The following is a 16,829-nucleotide window of genomic DNA, read 5'->3' on the forward strand; positions in this document are numbered from 1 at the left end:
AAATACTGTCGTACCTTCTTGTAAATGTGAAGTTTTGTGCATGTCTTTTGTTAATCTTAAGACTGTTTCTGGATTATCCTTCTTTCTGAGTTATTGAAGGGATAAAGTGCTTTGTTAGAATGACTACAGAATTTTGGATAAGTTTTTTTATTTATCTACACCTGGTGGGGAGCAAAATCAGTTGTGAGAATGAGAAGCTAAAAACTGAAGTTTACATGCAGAAGCATGTCTCCACTGAACAATAATTTGTATGTTTATAAACAACAAAAAGGTAGTCTATTGATGATCACTGGCTTTTTGATGACAACTCTGGACATGTATAAATCAACAAATGGTAAATCTTTTAACTTCACATGCAGGTATATCTTTATTTGGCAGAGTCTATTTCAACTGATTAATATAGGTATTTAAAAACAGGTCTGAATGTAGTTCTACTCTGAACTTTGCCTTTTTGCCAGTGAAAAAGTGATTACTTTGGATAACTATGTTTGTGTACATATACATATATATGTATATGTATTAATGTAAAAAGCCCTGATGGATATTTATCCACACAATAGCAGATCTTAATAATCTTAACGATCCAAATATTAGGTTTTTATTTGAGAAGGATGTGTTGTAATATTTATTTATTTAACTCTCTTCAGTTTATGTTTAGATTCAAATTAGAATTCAGTTGAATGTACAGAAGCAGTACAATTGTTTAAGTTTATATCTAAACTTTTGTCTTTACAAACCAGGTGATTTGCATTTTAGCCTTAAATACAGAGGATTGCTTAGATTCTTCCTGTGAACATGCTTAAGCAGGTTAGCTGTCTACATTTCTTTGGCTACAGACTTAGATATTTCTGAAAACTACACAAGGTGCCAAGCTGCCTTCAGGAAAAAAGGTATTTTTTTTTAATCAGTGCATCTCTGCGATCTGGTTATCCTTTTTCAAGTCTCTCTGCTAGTGACTTGCTACATTTTGAGTTAAAAGGACTCTATTAGCTAAACTAAACAGAAGCAAAGGCTTTTCAGCATAGCACCAACCAACTGCAGGTACTTAAATGGAAGTGTTAAGTCAACTGTGTAGACTGCAAACAGTGTGTACCCAATGTTGTGATGTGCATAATTTGTGAGATCAGGTTCTGCACATGACTAGTATTTGTTGCTCATGTGTTTATTTTCCTTTTTTTTGTTATAATCCTTCAGATACACAATTATAGCATAATCTATTATTAAATAGCCAGTTCACGTGAGTGAAAGGACAGGTACAGGAATTGGTTACTGTGACTTGCAATAACATCCTGGGGTTTTGATGTCAACAAGATTTCTGTTCTGCTGGAGTTAGTATGATTGTAACTCTTCCTTATATCCTCCTTCCAGGAGTTTGTCTTCAGCTAAAGACAACTAACTGAATCTGTGGAGTTGTGATCCAAAACCACTTCTTGACAGTCTGAGCCTCTAGCAGTATCATTCTTAGGCATTAGCTTGCTTCTGGTTTGTGGATCAAATGGCTACAGTAATATGTCAAATGTGGTTTGGATTTTAAAGGTTTTGTTTTCTGTGTAATTATAAGCATTATGCATATCATAAATAGTTACTGCACATGTTCAGGCACTGACATCTTAAAGCTGTGTACTTTTTCTCTGCAAATTTCACTGTTGCTGCTTTATACTTTGTTTTATGTCTCTGTATGGAAGCAGAGGATGCAAAAGAGTACCTGACTCAAGAAACTGCCAGTTTTCCAGTTTCTCAGTGCTTCATTTTTTGTACATGTATCTTACCTTTTTGCTTTCACTTCCAGAGTAGCTTTTTACTCACTTCTTACTTTTATGAATTGGTAGTTTTAAATGGCATTGAATTTTTTAACTTTTTTTAAAACACTAAGTGTATATACCATAACACAAGAGGCTTAAACTTCAGTCATATAGCTGGAAATACAGTCCAGGAAACCTTTGGGAGCTATTTGTAGAGGTGGGCAAGACAGCAAAAACAGACAGTAGGAGGATGGTATGTGAATTATGATATATGAATTCATATTTCAGTAATAGGTCTGCATTGGGTTGCAATGAAGACTTCAGTTGCCTGAAAATTGGTTATAGTATTTAATTTAGCTCTCAAAAGTTAAACAAGGTGATCTCAAGCAGTTTAAAATCAATGAGTTTCAAAAGCAAGCAAAAGTAAATGGCAGCTTTGTGCTGGGAGCACTTGTGACATAGAGTATGTGCTCCGAAGGAAGTTGTTGAAGTGATGCCTTTCTGGATGCTTCTTCCATGTCAAATATTAAAGAGATTTCATATGCTATTTGTAGAAATTGAGGAAGCTGTGAAATTTAAAGCTATTTCTTTATTAAAGTGAAATATATTTGTTTTAATCTAACATTATGATAGTTGCTTCCACATTTTTGGTTTGTAAAATGTTGTCTGCTCTTAGTCTTAGATCATTCTGTACCCCTCTCAGTTTATAACTGGAAAAATTATTAAACTTACGGTGTTTCTCATTAATTTATATTTTATGTTTACATTGTCTTAGAATCCTGTGACATAAGATATTCCAGGCTAAAGGCAGAATTGCATGTCTGAGAACTGCTGAAACTGCATTATAATACTTTTGAGTCACTTTTTAAACATGAATTTTCCATTTTTATTAAAATATTTCCAAGGACTTGAAGCATTCGTTACCCGTTGGACTTGGACTTTCTGAAACCAAAATAACATGTCATGGCTTTGACAGCACCAAAGAGGGAGTGGTTGAGGCAGAAAGATTTGCAGGTAAAGGTAACTGCTTTTTTGTCTTTATTTCTCAATTTGAAATATTTAGGCATATTTTATATGGTCAGGAATACAATGTTCTGTAGTTGCTTTGAGCATTTTGGTGTAAATGTACCCATTGAGTTATTAATTAGTGACAACCTGTTAATCTTCTCTGGTAGCTGGGTGGTTAAAATAGAGAATAAATGATACACGTGTAGTATCTGTCAAGGGACTACCTAGTGGAAACTACTCAGTGTTAAAATGGTCTGCATTAACAGGAAGGGAAGTCTTTGAGCACTTGAAATGGTGTCAAGCTGAAGAATTTTGCTATTACATTGTACTGAAGTTTTCTTTAGGTGTTGCAGGTATTGTTCTGATTTGAAACATAACTGCTGAATTACTTGTCTTGATAGACAGTTCACTTACCTGGAACAGATTAATGAGCAGAATTCTTCCTTGTTGCCCCTGAGACTTGTCTCCTTTTTTTGTTATAGTACGTGTCTTTAATGTGATATTGTTAGAAGTGACAATACTTTGGGTCTCTTATTTCAGGTACTAATGAAAAAGTGTGTGTTCTCATACTTGCTCAGCACAGCATTGTGGCTGCTTATAGCAGAAGAATTTTATTTAGTATTTAATCCTCTATGCAAATATTTAATGTATGCTTTAGAGAATCTAAGCTAGCTGTAAACAATGAGAAACAAAGTGATAAACAATCCAGTAATGTCAGTGTTTCCTGTCTAAAAAGAGTGGAGTGCTACAATATAGTCTGTGAAAGTGGTATTTTAGTGAATCCTGTAGTGTTGAGAATTTCTGAATTGGAAAGGTTTGAAATTATCTCAAATGAGCAGCTGTGAAAATAAATCTCTTTGTAGTCAGATTTAATTTACATCTTGCTTCATTTCCTGTTTGGTAAAGTGTTGTGCTTATGAAAACAGTGATTTACATGTTGTACTTTACATATATTACAAGGGGAATGCTGTGCATTTCTTAAAGTCTTTGAAATTAGCAAAATACCTTGCTGAAAACCGGGCAGATAGTAAACCGCACCATTCTTGCTTTTTTCTATTCTATTAGCAGGATAACTGTTGCAGCTGTTAAGAGCAGTTAGCCTGTAAGCAAAAAACAGCCTAAGATGTGTTTCAAGCTACACTGTTTGAAATCCAAATGTTCTGGAATAGCTTATGTACACAAATTAATGAGCTTTGGTCATGTAATTTTTAACACTTTAGATATCACAGTTTTCCTCCAAGGAAAAGAAACTGTAGAAACTAAGGCTTCTTAAAAAACTAAGGAAAAAAGGGTAATGATTGTCCTGTTTCTCAAAATTCTGTTTTCTGTTTGAGTGTCCTTAGTAAGGCTTCAGTTTTTAATGCAAAGTAGACAATACTGGAGGAGGAGGGATTGTAGGATTTGGAGGATGTTGAATGATGAAGCTTACATAAGGTTGCATTAATACTCTCTCAAATGGTAAGGATTTTTTAAACTGCTTGTCTTAGCTCGCTTGCTGAAGTGATTCAGTCTTTAGGCCTTTAGCAGGATCTTGCAGTCAAACTTTTATGCCTGGATGGATCCAGTTGCAGTTCTTATGCAATGTACCCCTACGGAAGGACACAGCAAGTGACCTGTCTTTCCATCTTGTATTTTCTGTGTAGTTGGATCCAAATAATAGGATTAACTGTACCCCATGTTAGTGGTGTACTACAGTATATTTCAAAGGCAAAAGCTGATTGTTGATTCAGTTACTTTGATATTTTTTTGTGTTAAAAATAGCTAAATTTTGCTGGAACTTTGAAAATTTAGGTTTTATTTTCTTTTACTCCAGAGCACTGTCAGCCCTGAAGTATCTCAGAATTTCTCAGCAAAAGCAATAAAAACCCCTCCCCAATATGATGATTACTTATCACAACAGAGAAAAAACTAATTTGTTTAGTTTTAAATCCTGAAAACTTCCTAAGAGTGCCACTTCACGTTTATACAATATCAAAGAGTTGCAAAGCTCTGAAAAGCACAGTCCTGAAATGACTTAGAGAACACATACAATGTGTGTCATTTAAAATTAGATTTGGGTTTTTTTTCAAGAGAACAAACAAGCGCAATCTTTCTCTTGGGAAGGAGATTAAACACTTTAATATCTAATGACTTGTATGATCTTCAGGATAGCTTATTGCTGTGTGTTTACACAGACTTAGGAGCAGATGTTAATCAAGTATCTCAAAATTGGCACACATTTCAGAGCTTACTTCACCCCTTAATGCTGTGACTACCATTCAGTGACGGTGCAGAGTGAAATCTACCTAGACCTGAAGAAGGAGGTTACAGCTCTGTAATCTATATATAACAGTCTTGCATTGAATTTTCTGTTGATAATATATACTTTACCAATGAAGATGTCAGTATTTTGATTACTCTTGCAAAAAAAAAAAAAATTACAAAGTTTGACATCAACCTGGAGAAAAAGATTAAATCAAGAAGACTTGGAGTTTTTCACATGAACAGCTGCACATCTTAAAAAGCACTTCCACCAGAAATAGCAGCAGCCTTTTCATTAATGATTTTATTCAGTGTGTTTCTGAAGCAAATGTTTCTTTGTTTTGAAAATAATTCTATCTGCATAAAAGTATGTGTTGCTTTCTAAGGGAAGATGATGGATTTTATGGTTAAATGTGTCCCCTTTTCAGGTTCCTCAGCATCACCCAAATCATCTGTTATATCTCCTAGCAGTGCAGCAGCTAGCAGACTGGCTGGACAAGGTTGTGATTTAATTATTCCCACAGGTATAGCACCGAATGGGTAACGCCCTTGTCTCTGCTGACACTGTACTAACTCCTCCATGTCTATAATAATTTCTGTTAGTTGGAAATAAAACTTCTAGGTTTTTTAGATGGCTCTCATTTCTGGCAGTAGTTCACCAAGTAACCCCTGCTTTCCTTTCTGTAAGCTGCTTTTTGCTCTCTAAAATTTAAAAAAATAATTACCAAAGGTTAATAGTAACAAATAGTAGCAAAGTGGGAATAACCAAGATCTTTTATTTAGGTTAAAGCTGAAACTTTTAGCATTTTTTTCCACAACTATCACATATTCCAGCAGAACAATGTGAGGTGGCCATTGGGAATTCACAACACCCAGACTAGGCTTTGCCACTTGACTCATTTTGTGCCTGTGGGCAAATAACTTGGCATTTTTCTGTTTCCTCCTATATAAAAGGAGAAAATCTATTCAGTTACCTCATAAGGGTGTTGAGAGGATTAATTACTTAATGTTTGCACAGCATTTTGAAGACGTAAAGAACATAGAGCTTGATGCTTAAGGAGTATCTTGAAGGATCTCTGTAGACTATTTTTCCAAACTCTTATTTACATAAATAACCTGGCAAGATTAAGGTGGCAGTAAGCAGCAGTAGGTATTAGAGGCAGGAGTACCCAAAGTTGTACATAAATAGAAATGTTGCTTAAGAAGTGATAGTGCTTTGCAGTTCTTACTATTTAGGACACTGGGAAATATTTTTTGAAAATTAAAATCCACACAATATTCCATAATAGCTTGAAAGTGCTGAGTGTTGACGGTGTGTGGTGATTTGTCTTAGATATTTTAATTTGTTGCTTTAAATCTTTTATTTGTTGCTGTTTCTCTACTGGTAGATTCTAGAATATAATATTTCTTAATATAATAAATTAATAAAGCTGAGTTAAATAGTGGCTGAACACATCTTCTGGAAAGGATGTTGTTCATTGGAAAAGATAAAAATCTGGCTTGAAATGTATTAGTTATACACTGTGACAAAGGTTTTATATGCTGATAGTTTTCATTTAATGGTCTGCAGGTTGTAAACAGACTTTTAGATTGGCTAACTCCAGGAGTGTTCCAGTGCTGGGTTTTTAAAATATAGATTAAGTGATAAACATGTCTCAAAAGCTGTTTTAAGGTTGCTTAGTAGAACTCTATGCATTCAGGTAAGCTTTATTCAGCCCATTAGTACACTAATTACTGGGGTTATACACATTTCATATCAGTTTTAAATTAATTCTTTCTTTCTGGAACTGATTTTGAAAATCTGCATATTTGTCTAAGTTCTTACCATCACCTTGCTCTGCTTTTGCATGAGCACTTGCACAAATCTTCTATGCCTGCTATTAATCCCTTAAAACAGAAAAAAACAAACAACAGGGCCTTGAAGATTTGCTTTGTGTCTGACATAGGGAGCAGATCTCAGCAGAAGAGTGGACCTGTTGTGTTAGCAGATGAAGTAAAGAATCCAGCAATGGAGAAGTTGGAATTGGTGAGAAAGTGGAGCCTAAACACTTACAAGGTATGCTGACATAGTTGTGTGTGTATGTATGCATTTGGGAAATGAGCTTGCTACCAGATCAGACTAAAGCTTTCAATGTATTGTACTTCTGTGTGAAAGTGATCTCTTGTTGCAGTGAGCAGAAGCAAAAGTGTGTAAAGGCTTCCTTTTCTTCCCAGTGTAGCGATCTTTGTAAGCCTTTTTAAATACCTGCTTTTAAGTGGAAAATCTTTCATAGGTATTATTGGCTTAACAAGGTAAAGAATGTTCTGTTTCTAATGTCCCCTTTCACATAGAGGATGTACAGTTTTATACTGATGCTTCTAATTAAATCTTTTTGCTAACTTTGAGTAGATTGCTGATAGACTAATGATATAGCTGATGGGGAAAAAGTTAGGCCCATCTGCAAGTCCCATACTTGTTAATTGCTATTCTTATGTTTTTGTTCTGTCTTCACTGATTGTTTTTTCTTAGTGTTGGAGTTCTTGCTTTGATTCATGTGTGTTTTGCACTTGTATGGTGCCTCTTTGTGATCAATTGGGATTTGCTGAAATTAAAATAATAACAAAAGAAAAAGAAGCAGGTGCTTAAAATACACCAGTTTGCCTCTCACTAAAAAGCCGTAAGTCAGGAAACACCTGTCAGGGAATACGTTACTATTAGGAGGTTTAAAGACCCATCTTGAAAAATAGCTTTGCATTATGCCCACAACTTAATGATAAAGGTGTGGACAGTTGGGTTGTGCATCAGGGGGATCTACATCAAACCATGAAGAAATGGGTAATCTGTGGGGAAAAAAACCCTTCCATTTTAAAACACAGGCCTGAATCCCTTTAGTGTTCTTCATTCTAGATAAGGACTTCTTCCCCAGTGAAGATGGGAAGCATGGGTGAAGACATTCTACCCACTAGTAAATACTTAGGCTGTTATTTGTGTTAGAATCAGAAGTTTACATGTTTATATGTCCAATCAAATGGCTTCTAAAATTTCTGCTTTTCCTGTAATCTACATTTCGTATCAACTGCAGAAATTTGTCCACTACTCCTGGACTGTGTTGTGGTCTGATCAGTATATGTGCTATTCAATTGAAAATGTTTTTTAAAATTCTGTCTATTTAAGAACCATTGACTATTGAGATTGAACCTGCTTTGCCACAACTAAGTAGGAGAGTACTTGACTTTACTCTTTCTTTGTTATGCCTTAATTTACAAAATAAAACAAAAAATTGCCAATGTCTCACTGCAGAATGATTGCAGATGCACTTAGGTGAAGCAGTAGCCAGAGAATAGTGAAAAATGCTGGGAAAAGTAGTCTTGGATCCTGGTGTAGAACATTATTTCTTTGGCAGTAGTCTTTGTGAAGTCTGGGTTTTTAGATTTCTTTCTTGGCTTTAACCTCCCCCCTCCTGTAATCCAGAATTCCACTATCTATGGCATAGCAAACAAAGACTAGCACTTTCAGAAAAAATAAAATGAAGTTGTTTTCTTGAAATCTCTAAGATTGAAGTTGTTTCTCAAATATGCCAAATGAGATAAGAGTGTGGCGCTCTAAATCACAACTGACCTGACTTCAGGTGTGGCTTTTTTTGAGGAATAGAATTGTTCAAAGAGAGCTTAAGAATTTATTCTTAGTTGAGGGAGCATTATGCATATGTCCCTGGAGATGCCATGCATGCAAAAATACTTTTGTATATAGCTACATATGAAATGCATATTTGGTTTAATTAAGGACAGAGTTTCAGTTTGTGGACATACTGGCTTGCTTTGATTCCTGTTAGGAAGGTCACAGGAAGAAGATTCCTTCTTATCTTGTAATAGCTAACTGATCATAGGTTAGAAGATGCAGAAATAAAGGGCAGGAATAAATGGTTAGTGGAGGGAAGTCAGCAGTTGATCCCCTCTGGGCTGTACTATTCCATGTACCAGATGTTAATCTGCAAGTGGAGACAGTGATGAAACTGTTAGGAAGTTCTTTAGGGATCTGACATTAGTAGTTCCTCTGTCACTGTGTCTGTATTAGGAGTTGTGAAATCCAAGTTACTGGATCCAGAAGTCATACCCATCTGTGTATTTCCATAGGTGTATGTTTGTGTCTCAGCTTTTTTGGAAAATATCCAAAATTTGCCCATCAATTTCATAGTTTGTATTGAAATGCTTTTTTATGGTCTGACCACACTAATTGTTAAGCTGCATTTTACAATTTCTGTTGTGGATTTTGGTAGTAAAGTTGTATTCTGTGTTGATGTGGTTTGTTATGCTCTCCCAAATTTCTGATTCTTGACAGACAAATGTCTCCCAGGCTAGCTGTGCTCTTTTTGTTAATTGGTTGAATCTAATGAAGTAGCCCAAATAGTCTATACCTTCCAATCTGAAGCTTATGAGTTTTTACCAACTTGTTCTGCTTGATCATTCTTGAGTCTTTCCTGTGTTTGTCTATTGAATTTAGAAAGGACAGGAAAGTTCTAGCAGGTTAAGTGTGGATCTCCTCTGGACGTAAGTAAAGACTGGATTAAACAGAAGTCCTTGAATTTGGAAGGGAATGTATTTGGGGCACGTGATATAAGATAAGATAGGCTGGGGCATTATTTTGCCTAACAATATAGCAGCTTTGCACTTAGGGTTATGTCCTTGTGTCCTTGTCTACTAATTTAATTTCCTTGTAATTCTGTTTGTAGCAGTAATTTTCTTGCTTTTGTCCCTTTACCTCTGGGACCACAAGTTAACTTCAAATAACTTTATAGAACAATAAATAATTTTTTTTACTTTCCATAGAGAAATTGAATGTCTTTGATACACATCTGCTTTGCAAACAGCTTCTCTTTTGTCTCAGTCAAGGGAAACCAAATGTGCATGTTGGGAGGCTCACTGCCAAACTGGGCTCATAGCTCTGGCAGAGAAGGTGTCACAGATTAAGTGGAATGAGGCAGCAGCTTCAGCTGTCACAGCCATTGGCTGGATGAGAATGTCTGCAGCCTTGTCGGAGCACGTTTTCTGCTCACTGTGTTAATGAACTGCAAATCTGTTAAGGATTTGTCGGTGGCAGAAAAGAAATACTAAGTCTGATACAGTTGTCAGCTCTGTTTTATAGATGTGTAAATAATGAGAAATGCATTTTAATAATTTTACTTCTCAGTAGGAGTTTCTGGTTTCTCAGTCAGCTTCAAAAAACATGTTGAAAACTACTACCTCCTGATCTTCCCCTAATAAGCCCCCCAGAATAACATTCTTGAAAAACATAACATGGATTATCTGAAATGGGATGGTTGGTAAACAAAACCCAAAAGATCACTAACTAGATATTTTTATGCAGAACTAGTAATACTCCCATTAACTGCCTGTAATGCAGTGTGCTAAGTTGCTTCTTTTAATGAGATTCACCCAAGCTAAAAAGAGATACATTTTTTCCTTGAGAAACAATTAGTTATGCTCTTGATTTGCTAACTTGAATATTCATCTTAGTAGGAGTTGAGACTTGTCCAGCTGTTCTTGCTGAGTCCTGATAAACTTCTAAAGAGTGTGTTGTTTTTTCAGTTTGTTGTGCAAACTTATATTGGGAGGAGTGATTGTGAAAGAATTGTGTGTAATTATATGTCCCGTGAAGCTGAAAATGGGTGTATGCAGTGTTGTCTTGAATATGCTTGATTCTTTATATTTTAAATTTTTTTTCCCTAGTGTACACGTCAGATCATCTCTGAAAAACTGGGTCGTGGCTCAAGAACAGTAGATCTGGAACTTGAAGCTCAGATAGATATATTGAGAGATAATAAAAAAAAATACGAAAATATATTAAGACTGGCACAGACGCTGTCCACGCAGCTCTTCCAGATGGTACATACCCAAAGGCAACTTGGAGATGCGTTTGCTGACCTGAGTTTGAAGTCATTGGAACTTCATGTAAGACTTTTATAGTGTTGAAAAATAAAATGGCAGAGATGAAGAGAAGTGTAATTGTCTTGTCCAGTATATACTAGTTAGCAGCTATATTTCTAAACGCTGTAGTTAACAATATTATATGGTCTTTGTGTTTAAAGCTTATGTAATTCACTTAAAACGATAGGAAATCACTGAAATTACTTTAGTTCTTTATTGTGTATTAAATGTTTGCCTTTAGTTAATGGTTGGACTCAAGAACTGACAGCTTTTCTTTGTGTAGAAAATGCTGTTCATTTTGCTTCTAATCAAATGTCATCAAAGTGTTCCAGAGTGTTAACATCATTTCAATTACAGGAATATGCTTGGGAGTAAGTAGAATAGGGCATGTTACTTCACTTGTGCATTGTGAATGTGAGTAAATTATTTTTCTGCAGCATATTTCACTGAGATTTCATCTCCAAGTTCTTTTTTTAATCAGAATTTTTCTACTAATAGGACTAATCTCTGTTCTTACATTGTTTGGAGTTTCTGAGTGAGAGGGGCAATCGTTCGATACCTGCATTTGGGTTGTTATGATTCCTTGGTTTGGAAGTCTATATAATGCTGGCACTATTTGTTGAGGGTAATAAAACTGTCTGCTAGAAGGAGAGAGAAGGTAGATGCTGCATACAAAAGATGGGCAGCTGTTGTATGCTACTTTTTATACAACGTTGATTGTTCTGTACTTCCAAAGTTAAACAATTTGATACTGCTACTCATCCTTTGAAAGAAGAATATTAAGGTTTAATAAACAGTATTAATGATTCCCTAAAACATAGCTGCCTAAACAGTCCAAATTCCACTGTGATTATTAAACTTGAATCCTCTGTCTGCTTGTTTTTCCCTTTTCATGGTTATTTATTCCCACTGAGTTTTAAGGTAGAATGTGGAGTTCATGCTTGCACAGAGGAACCTTACCTGACAGCTAGCTGAATAAAACTGAGACTCTTGCACTGGAGTACAGGAATTTTTAATATTACAGTCTGTCAGATTAAAATTTGTTAAAGTAGAGCACTTCTACAACCTAAGAAATAATCTGCTAAAATAAGTTTCTAATAATGAGTTTACTCTTGACACAAACATGGGCATGTGGTTTGTGGGAGAACTTAGTGATTGCTGTGAGGTATGTGCTGAAGGTGGATGTTTCTTCTGAAACTTGGATTAAATCTGGCATGATGCTCTTTAATGAATGGGGGTTTTTTTTCCCATTAATGGTTTGCAACTTCTAATGGGAATACTGTTCTTCCAGGTTCTTTCAGCATCTTGTACTAGTCTTGGAACTTGTTTCAGTCATTCATCTCTTGAGTAGATTATTGAATTGGGCTGTTGATGCAAATCAAATAAAGGTTTCTGCTGCCGTAATAAAAGTTATCTAACCTTTGCCTCTTGGACACTTGCCTGATGTTTGTCTCTTTCCTCTTTGTGTTTCCCCTTTGTTTAATCTGTGCTATATTACCATCTGTAGCCTGGCCTGTGCTTCTTGGATGCTTGGATAGCATTGTTGCCTCTAAAACTTGTGCAAGACTAAAAGTAAAATTTCCGAACAGTTAGTCTGTAATGTTTAACATGGTAACAGTATATAAGTTTTAAAAAAAAGCACAACACAAAACCACCACTTCTTAAGGTAATATTTCTCATTTTATACATGTTAACAAAATACAATCTTAATGTGGTTTCTGCAGAAGTATTACTTAATGTGAATGTTTTGCTGTTTCTCTTTTGGATACAAAGATAAGTCCTTGTTCCAGGCTCATGTGCCTCTAATTATATAGAGAAATGAATTCCAGTTTTAATTGAACTGTGCATAGAATATGAACTGAATGTGAACTCTTGACACAGAGGATTTCCTGTCTGTTTCATGAGGTATTGGCAGACGTCATGGATGAAACTCAAGTTTTTGCATTAAACTCCACAAACCAGTAGAAGGACAGTTTTTATGGCCACCGCAGTCCCATCCTTCTTACACCTCGCCTTTGAATTGGTAGTGTTGCTTACTTGGGTCTGTGATGATCTGGGTCAGAGGACCAGCTGGAGAACTAATTGCAGTCTAGCAGGAGGGGAAAGAGATGGCACTAAACACTGCTGAAAGGGGCAGCCCTCCAGCTGCTGTCCTTGCCTGTGTGCACTTATTTCTTTCCTGTGCTAATACTTGTGTTACTGTGTAGCTGGCAATATTAGAGCAAAACCAGTTGAAAAACTTTTGTTTTTTCTTCATTTCAGCAAGATCTCTAGTGATTTGGCTGGCTGATTTTGCCACACAAGCAAAGGTGACAATCTTTTAGCGGTGTTTAGAGGGTTTAGCTCATGAGAACTTGCCCTAAATTCTCTTCCATTTTACTTCTCACTCAAATAGCTCACTTCCACAGCACCTTTTCTAGAGCCTTCTTCCCTTACCACTGGCCATTATGCTCTCATGAGGTCATTAATGTTCACATGAAATATCATTTGGCCTTGGTGCTCGTGTTCTAGACAGATGGAAGGAAACTGGGAGAATACAGCATTTCTGAGTCAGTTTTTGGCAGTGTGCAAGCCTAAAAAGACCAAGTTCCAAATAAGAACTTTGAGTTTTACAGCCATTACAACCAGAGTTTGTACTCTGTTGTGAGAACTCCTGTCTGCAGAATATGAAGATGCCATATGGATGACATGAATATAGTAATTGATTTGTTTGGCATCCATGCATTAGGAAAATCTTTGCAGCGTTGGTTGGGGATTATAGTGCTGTTAACTAAGACATGAACAAACATATATCCAAATGAGACTGAAATGCTTTGAAAATAATTTTGCCCATGTCCCTTTAAAATTGATGGCTGAGCTGTTTTATTGTTATTTGCTACCCATTATCATGCTTTGCTCTTCAGTAATTTACAGCCTGTTAAACTGTGATAGATGTTGGGTTTTTTTTTTCCAGTGCTCTTTTCCAGAATGTAGAATACAACTTAATTGCTAATTAATGCTGTGCGCCCTTGTGAATTTAGTTATATTGATGTATTTAATATAGTGGTGTCTCTGTTGGTATTAAAGCATTGCCTAGACAACCACATGAGAGATGCTGGATTAGAACCCCACTGAATGACAATGTAAAGATTAACACTTTTAAGTAATATTCAAGACTTCTGAGTGTAGAAAAATGACAAAGTACATTTAATACCACATGGTAGGAAAATTTTAAGCCATGTTTTATTATATTTCATAAAAAATGTTAACTGAATATTGTATTGAAATAGTATCTTTTTAGTCATAACCAAACAGAAATGGCATAACCTCCACATCTATGTGTGTATTTTCTTATGTAGTTGCTGATCAATGTTATGATTTTAAATGATCTACAGTTTTGTTTTCTCTGCTTTTTGTTTGTAGGAGGAGTTTGGCTACAATGCAGATACGCAGAAGCTTCTAGCTAAAAATGGAGAAACTCTTCTCGGGGCTATTAACTTTTTTATTGCCAGTGTGAATACACTGGTGAATAAAACAATTGAGGATACACTATTGACTGTGAAACAGTATGAAAGTGCCAGGTAGCTATTCTATGTTTAGCTATTTTCATTATAAACTAATCTTCAGGAAACAGACCTTGTATTAGTTTAGTCCTTGTGTTTGAGTGACTAACCTGTTGGATAAAAATCTTGTAAGTATAACACAACTCTCACATAGTTAGGATTTACAGTTAACTGCCTCATGGCACATATCTCCAAATGTTTTATAAATGTTCTCTAATAGACTTAATTTTACGTATTAGCTCTGTGTCTAAGTAATTATTTTTTCCTTCTTGCCTAGATGAAGGTGGCTTTCTAAGCAGTGTGACAGAGCAAGATTAACCCTTCTATTTAGCTACATTGTAATGGGTGAAATTATTTCTTTGAACAACATTTAATCTTGTGCTTGATGCACAATACATGTAATTCACACTTCAGTTTTTATGCAGAAGCTGCAGGCTTTGTCAGAAATGTAAACAAATTTCTTAGCGAGTGAATAATATCTAGCAGTAATGAGTTTCCTGTCCTGTAGAAGGCTACTTTCAGATATGGCATAGTACTCTTAAGGCCAGGTTTCCATCTCCTGCCAGGGTTTGAACCTTGTGGTCCTTCCTTGATTCCATTCTGACTTTCTTTCACTTAATAGGATGAAGTGTGATTTTGTGTATTTTGTGTAAAAGATGTAGTTTTTGTGTTTTATTTTTGGGTGTTTGTTTTGGATTTTTTTTCAGGTTAAAAAAAATGCAAATTGTTTGCATTTTGAAGTTCTCTCCCCCTCTTTTTTTCGCTGTTCTGTTCTAATGCTTTATAAGCAAAATAGTAAGTTATTGTTGTGATGTTTAGGTAGACTTGAAAAGGCATGAAAGGCAGAATTAATCTGACTGTGAATTACTGTTTTTGTTTTTTTACATTAGAGTATTAAAAAAAAGTCACACATTTTCCAGGTACCGACTTGAAAATTTATATAAAATACTTTTGCTAAGATTGTTCTTGCCAGTCATTTTCAATATAGGGTTCTTCTCTTTTGAAATACATTCATTACTTCCCTTTCTGTTAATTAAAGTATTTTGCCATTTCAATAAGGCAAAGAAATTACTTACCTAGCTAGTCTATCATTTTTCAATATGAAAATGGGTCATATTTATTTCTGTGCTGCTCCTTCCCTGTCTCCAGTTGCACTTCAGCATGCATTAGCTCGCCTTTTCTATCAACTCTGTATTGTTTTGTTTCTTTTTTTGAGTTGTCTTAAATTATTTAAAGCCTGAATTATAGTGTGAATGAGGATCAGGAAGAGCACTGCGAATATCATTAATTCCTTTTACTTATGAAAATGTAATTTTACTTAGGAGCCATTACACCACCAACTTAAAAGTTGTGTTTGTAACCAGTTTTTAATCCTGATTTTTTTTATTTCTCCGCAGTTTTAGTAGTGTCTGTTTGAGACAGTACATTTGAAAAGCACAGAAGTAGGTTGGTCTGTTCCATTAAAACTGGCGTCTATTGCATGCTGATGTGCTAGGTTCCATTATTTAAAAGCTACAAAGAAATATGAAGAGTGAGGCTTTGGGCAGGGCTACCCATGACCCTGGAGTGATTTCTGGCCTGTTGCTTTACCTGGTGAAGTGCTAGATGGCTGTGAACAAAGGAGCGCATATTGCATAAGAGAGAGAAAAAAGTTAGAGGTTGTTGTTTGATCCACTTGCAATAATGTTTTTTAATATGAAAATAGTTTATCTCGCAAGGATCCAACATTCACCATACTTGTATGCAACACTGGAAAGCAGACTTAATGATACAGTCTTAAAACTACTGACATCCTATAGGTGCTTTTCGTGTTTATAAATGCTGTATGTTAATCAATAGAAAGTTTAACTGAAATAAACTTTCTCTGGGGGGAAAAAAACCCATCAGTGTCTCTGAAGACAAAACTTCATACAAACTTCTGTATTAAAAATACTTTAAAGACTTTTTTTTTTTTCATTAAAATAAGAAAAGGTATGACTGGTTCCTCTCTATTCATGCAATAAAATGATACAGTCTAATGTGGAATGATATAAAGGAGGTTTATAACTTTTTTAACAGACAGTGGTATATGAAGACTAGCTGGTTCAATTAAAATGTTTTCAGGTATCTGCAGTCAAGAGCCAACACCGTACATAAGTTCTGTTTTTGGTAACAGTATCCAGGATAGATAATTTGAAGAGAGCAAGGGTAAATTAGAAAATACTTTACAGCTATCTTGTCTAGAAGTGGGATATATACCTTTCGTGCAGAGTCATCTAAATACTTAACCCAGCTCTTAACCCAGCTGTTAGTCTTAGCCTTCTGTCTTTCTCTTCCATTATCTCCTTCAGTGGTGGTATTCATCCAGAATCTGAGTTCCCTGGGAAAATAAGATAGGCCCTCAGAGGAGTAT

General features: G+C 35.5%; 1 protein-coding gene across 8 annotated transcripts in view; it reads left to right on the top strand.

The window, feature by feature from the left end:
• Positions 1-16,829, top strand: part of ARFIP1 (ADP ribosylation factor interacting protein 1) — a 43,548-nt gene that overhangs the window by 16,315 nt on the left and 10,404 nt on the right. For 4 of the 8 annotated variants that reach the window (XM_051616966.1, XM_051616969.1, XM_051616968.1 and 1 more), the window contains 5 exons: positions 2,648-2,762; positions 5,420-5,515; positions 6,938-7,047; positions 10,698-10,919; positions 14,298-14,455. In XM_051616966.1, the coding sequence (XP_051472926.1) occupies positions 2,648-2,762; positions 5,420-5,515; positions 6,938-7,047; positions 10,698-10,919; positions 14,298-14,455 (701 nt within the window). Of the gene's footprint in view, positions 1-740; positions 891-2,647; positions 2,763-5,419; positions 5,516-6,937; positions 7,048-10,697; positions 10,920-14,297; positions 14,456-16,829 lie in introns of all 8 variants that reach the window. The other 4 variants (XM_051616967.1, XM_051616972.1, XM_051616970.1 and 1 more) reach the window with 4 other exon arrangements.

This window comes from Apus apus, chromosome 4 (assembly GCF_020740795.1).
Source record: "Apus apus isolate bApuApu2 chromosome 4, bApuApu2.pri.cur, whole genome shotgun sequence".
Taxonomy (NCBI): domain Eukaryota; kingdom Metazoa; phylum Chordata; class Aves; order Apodiformes; family Apodidae; genus Apus; species Apus apus.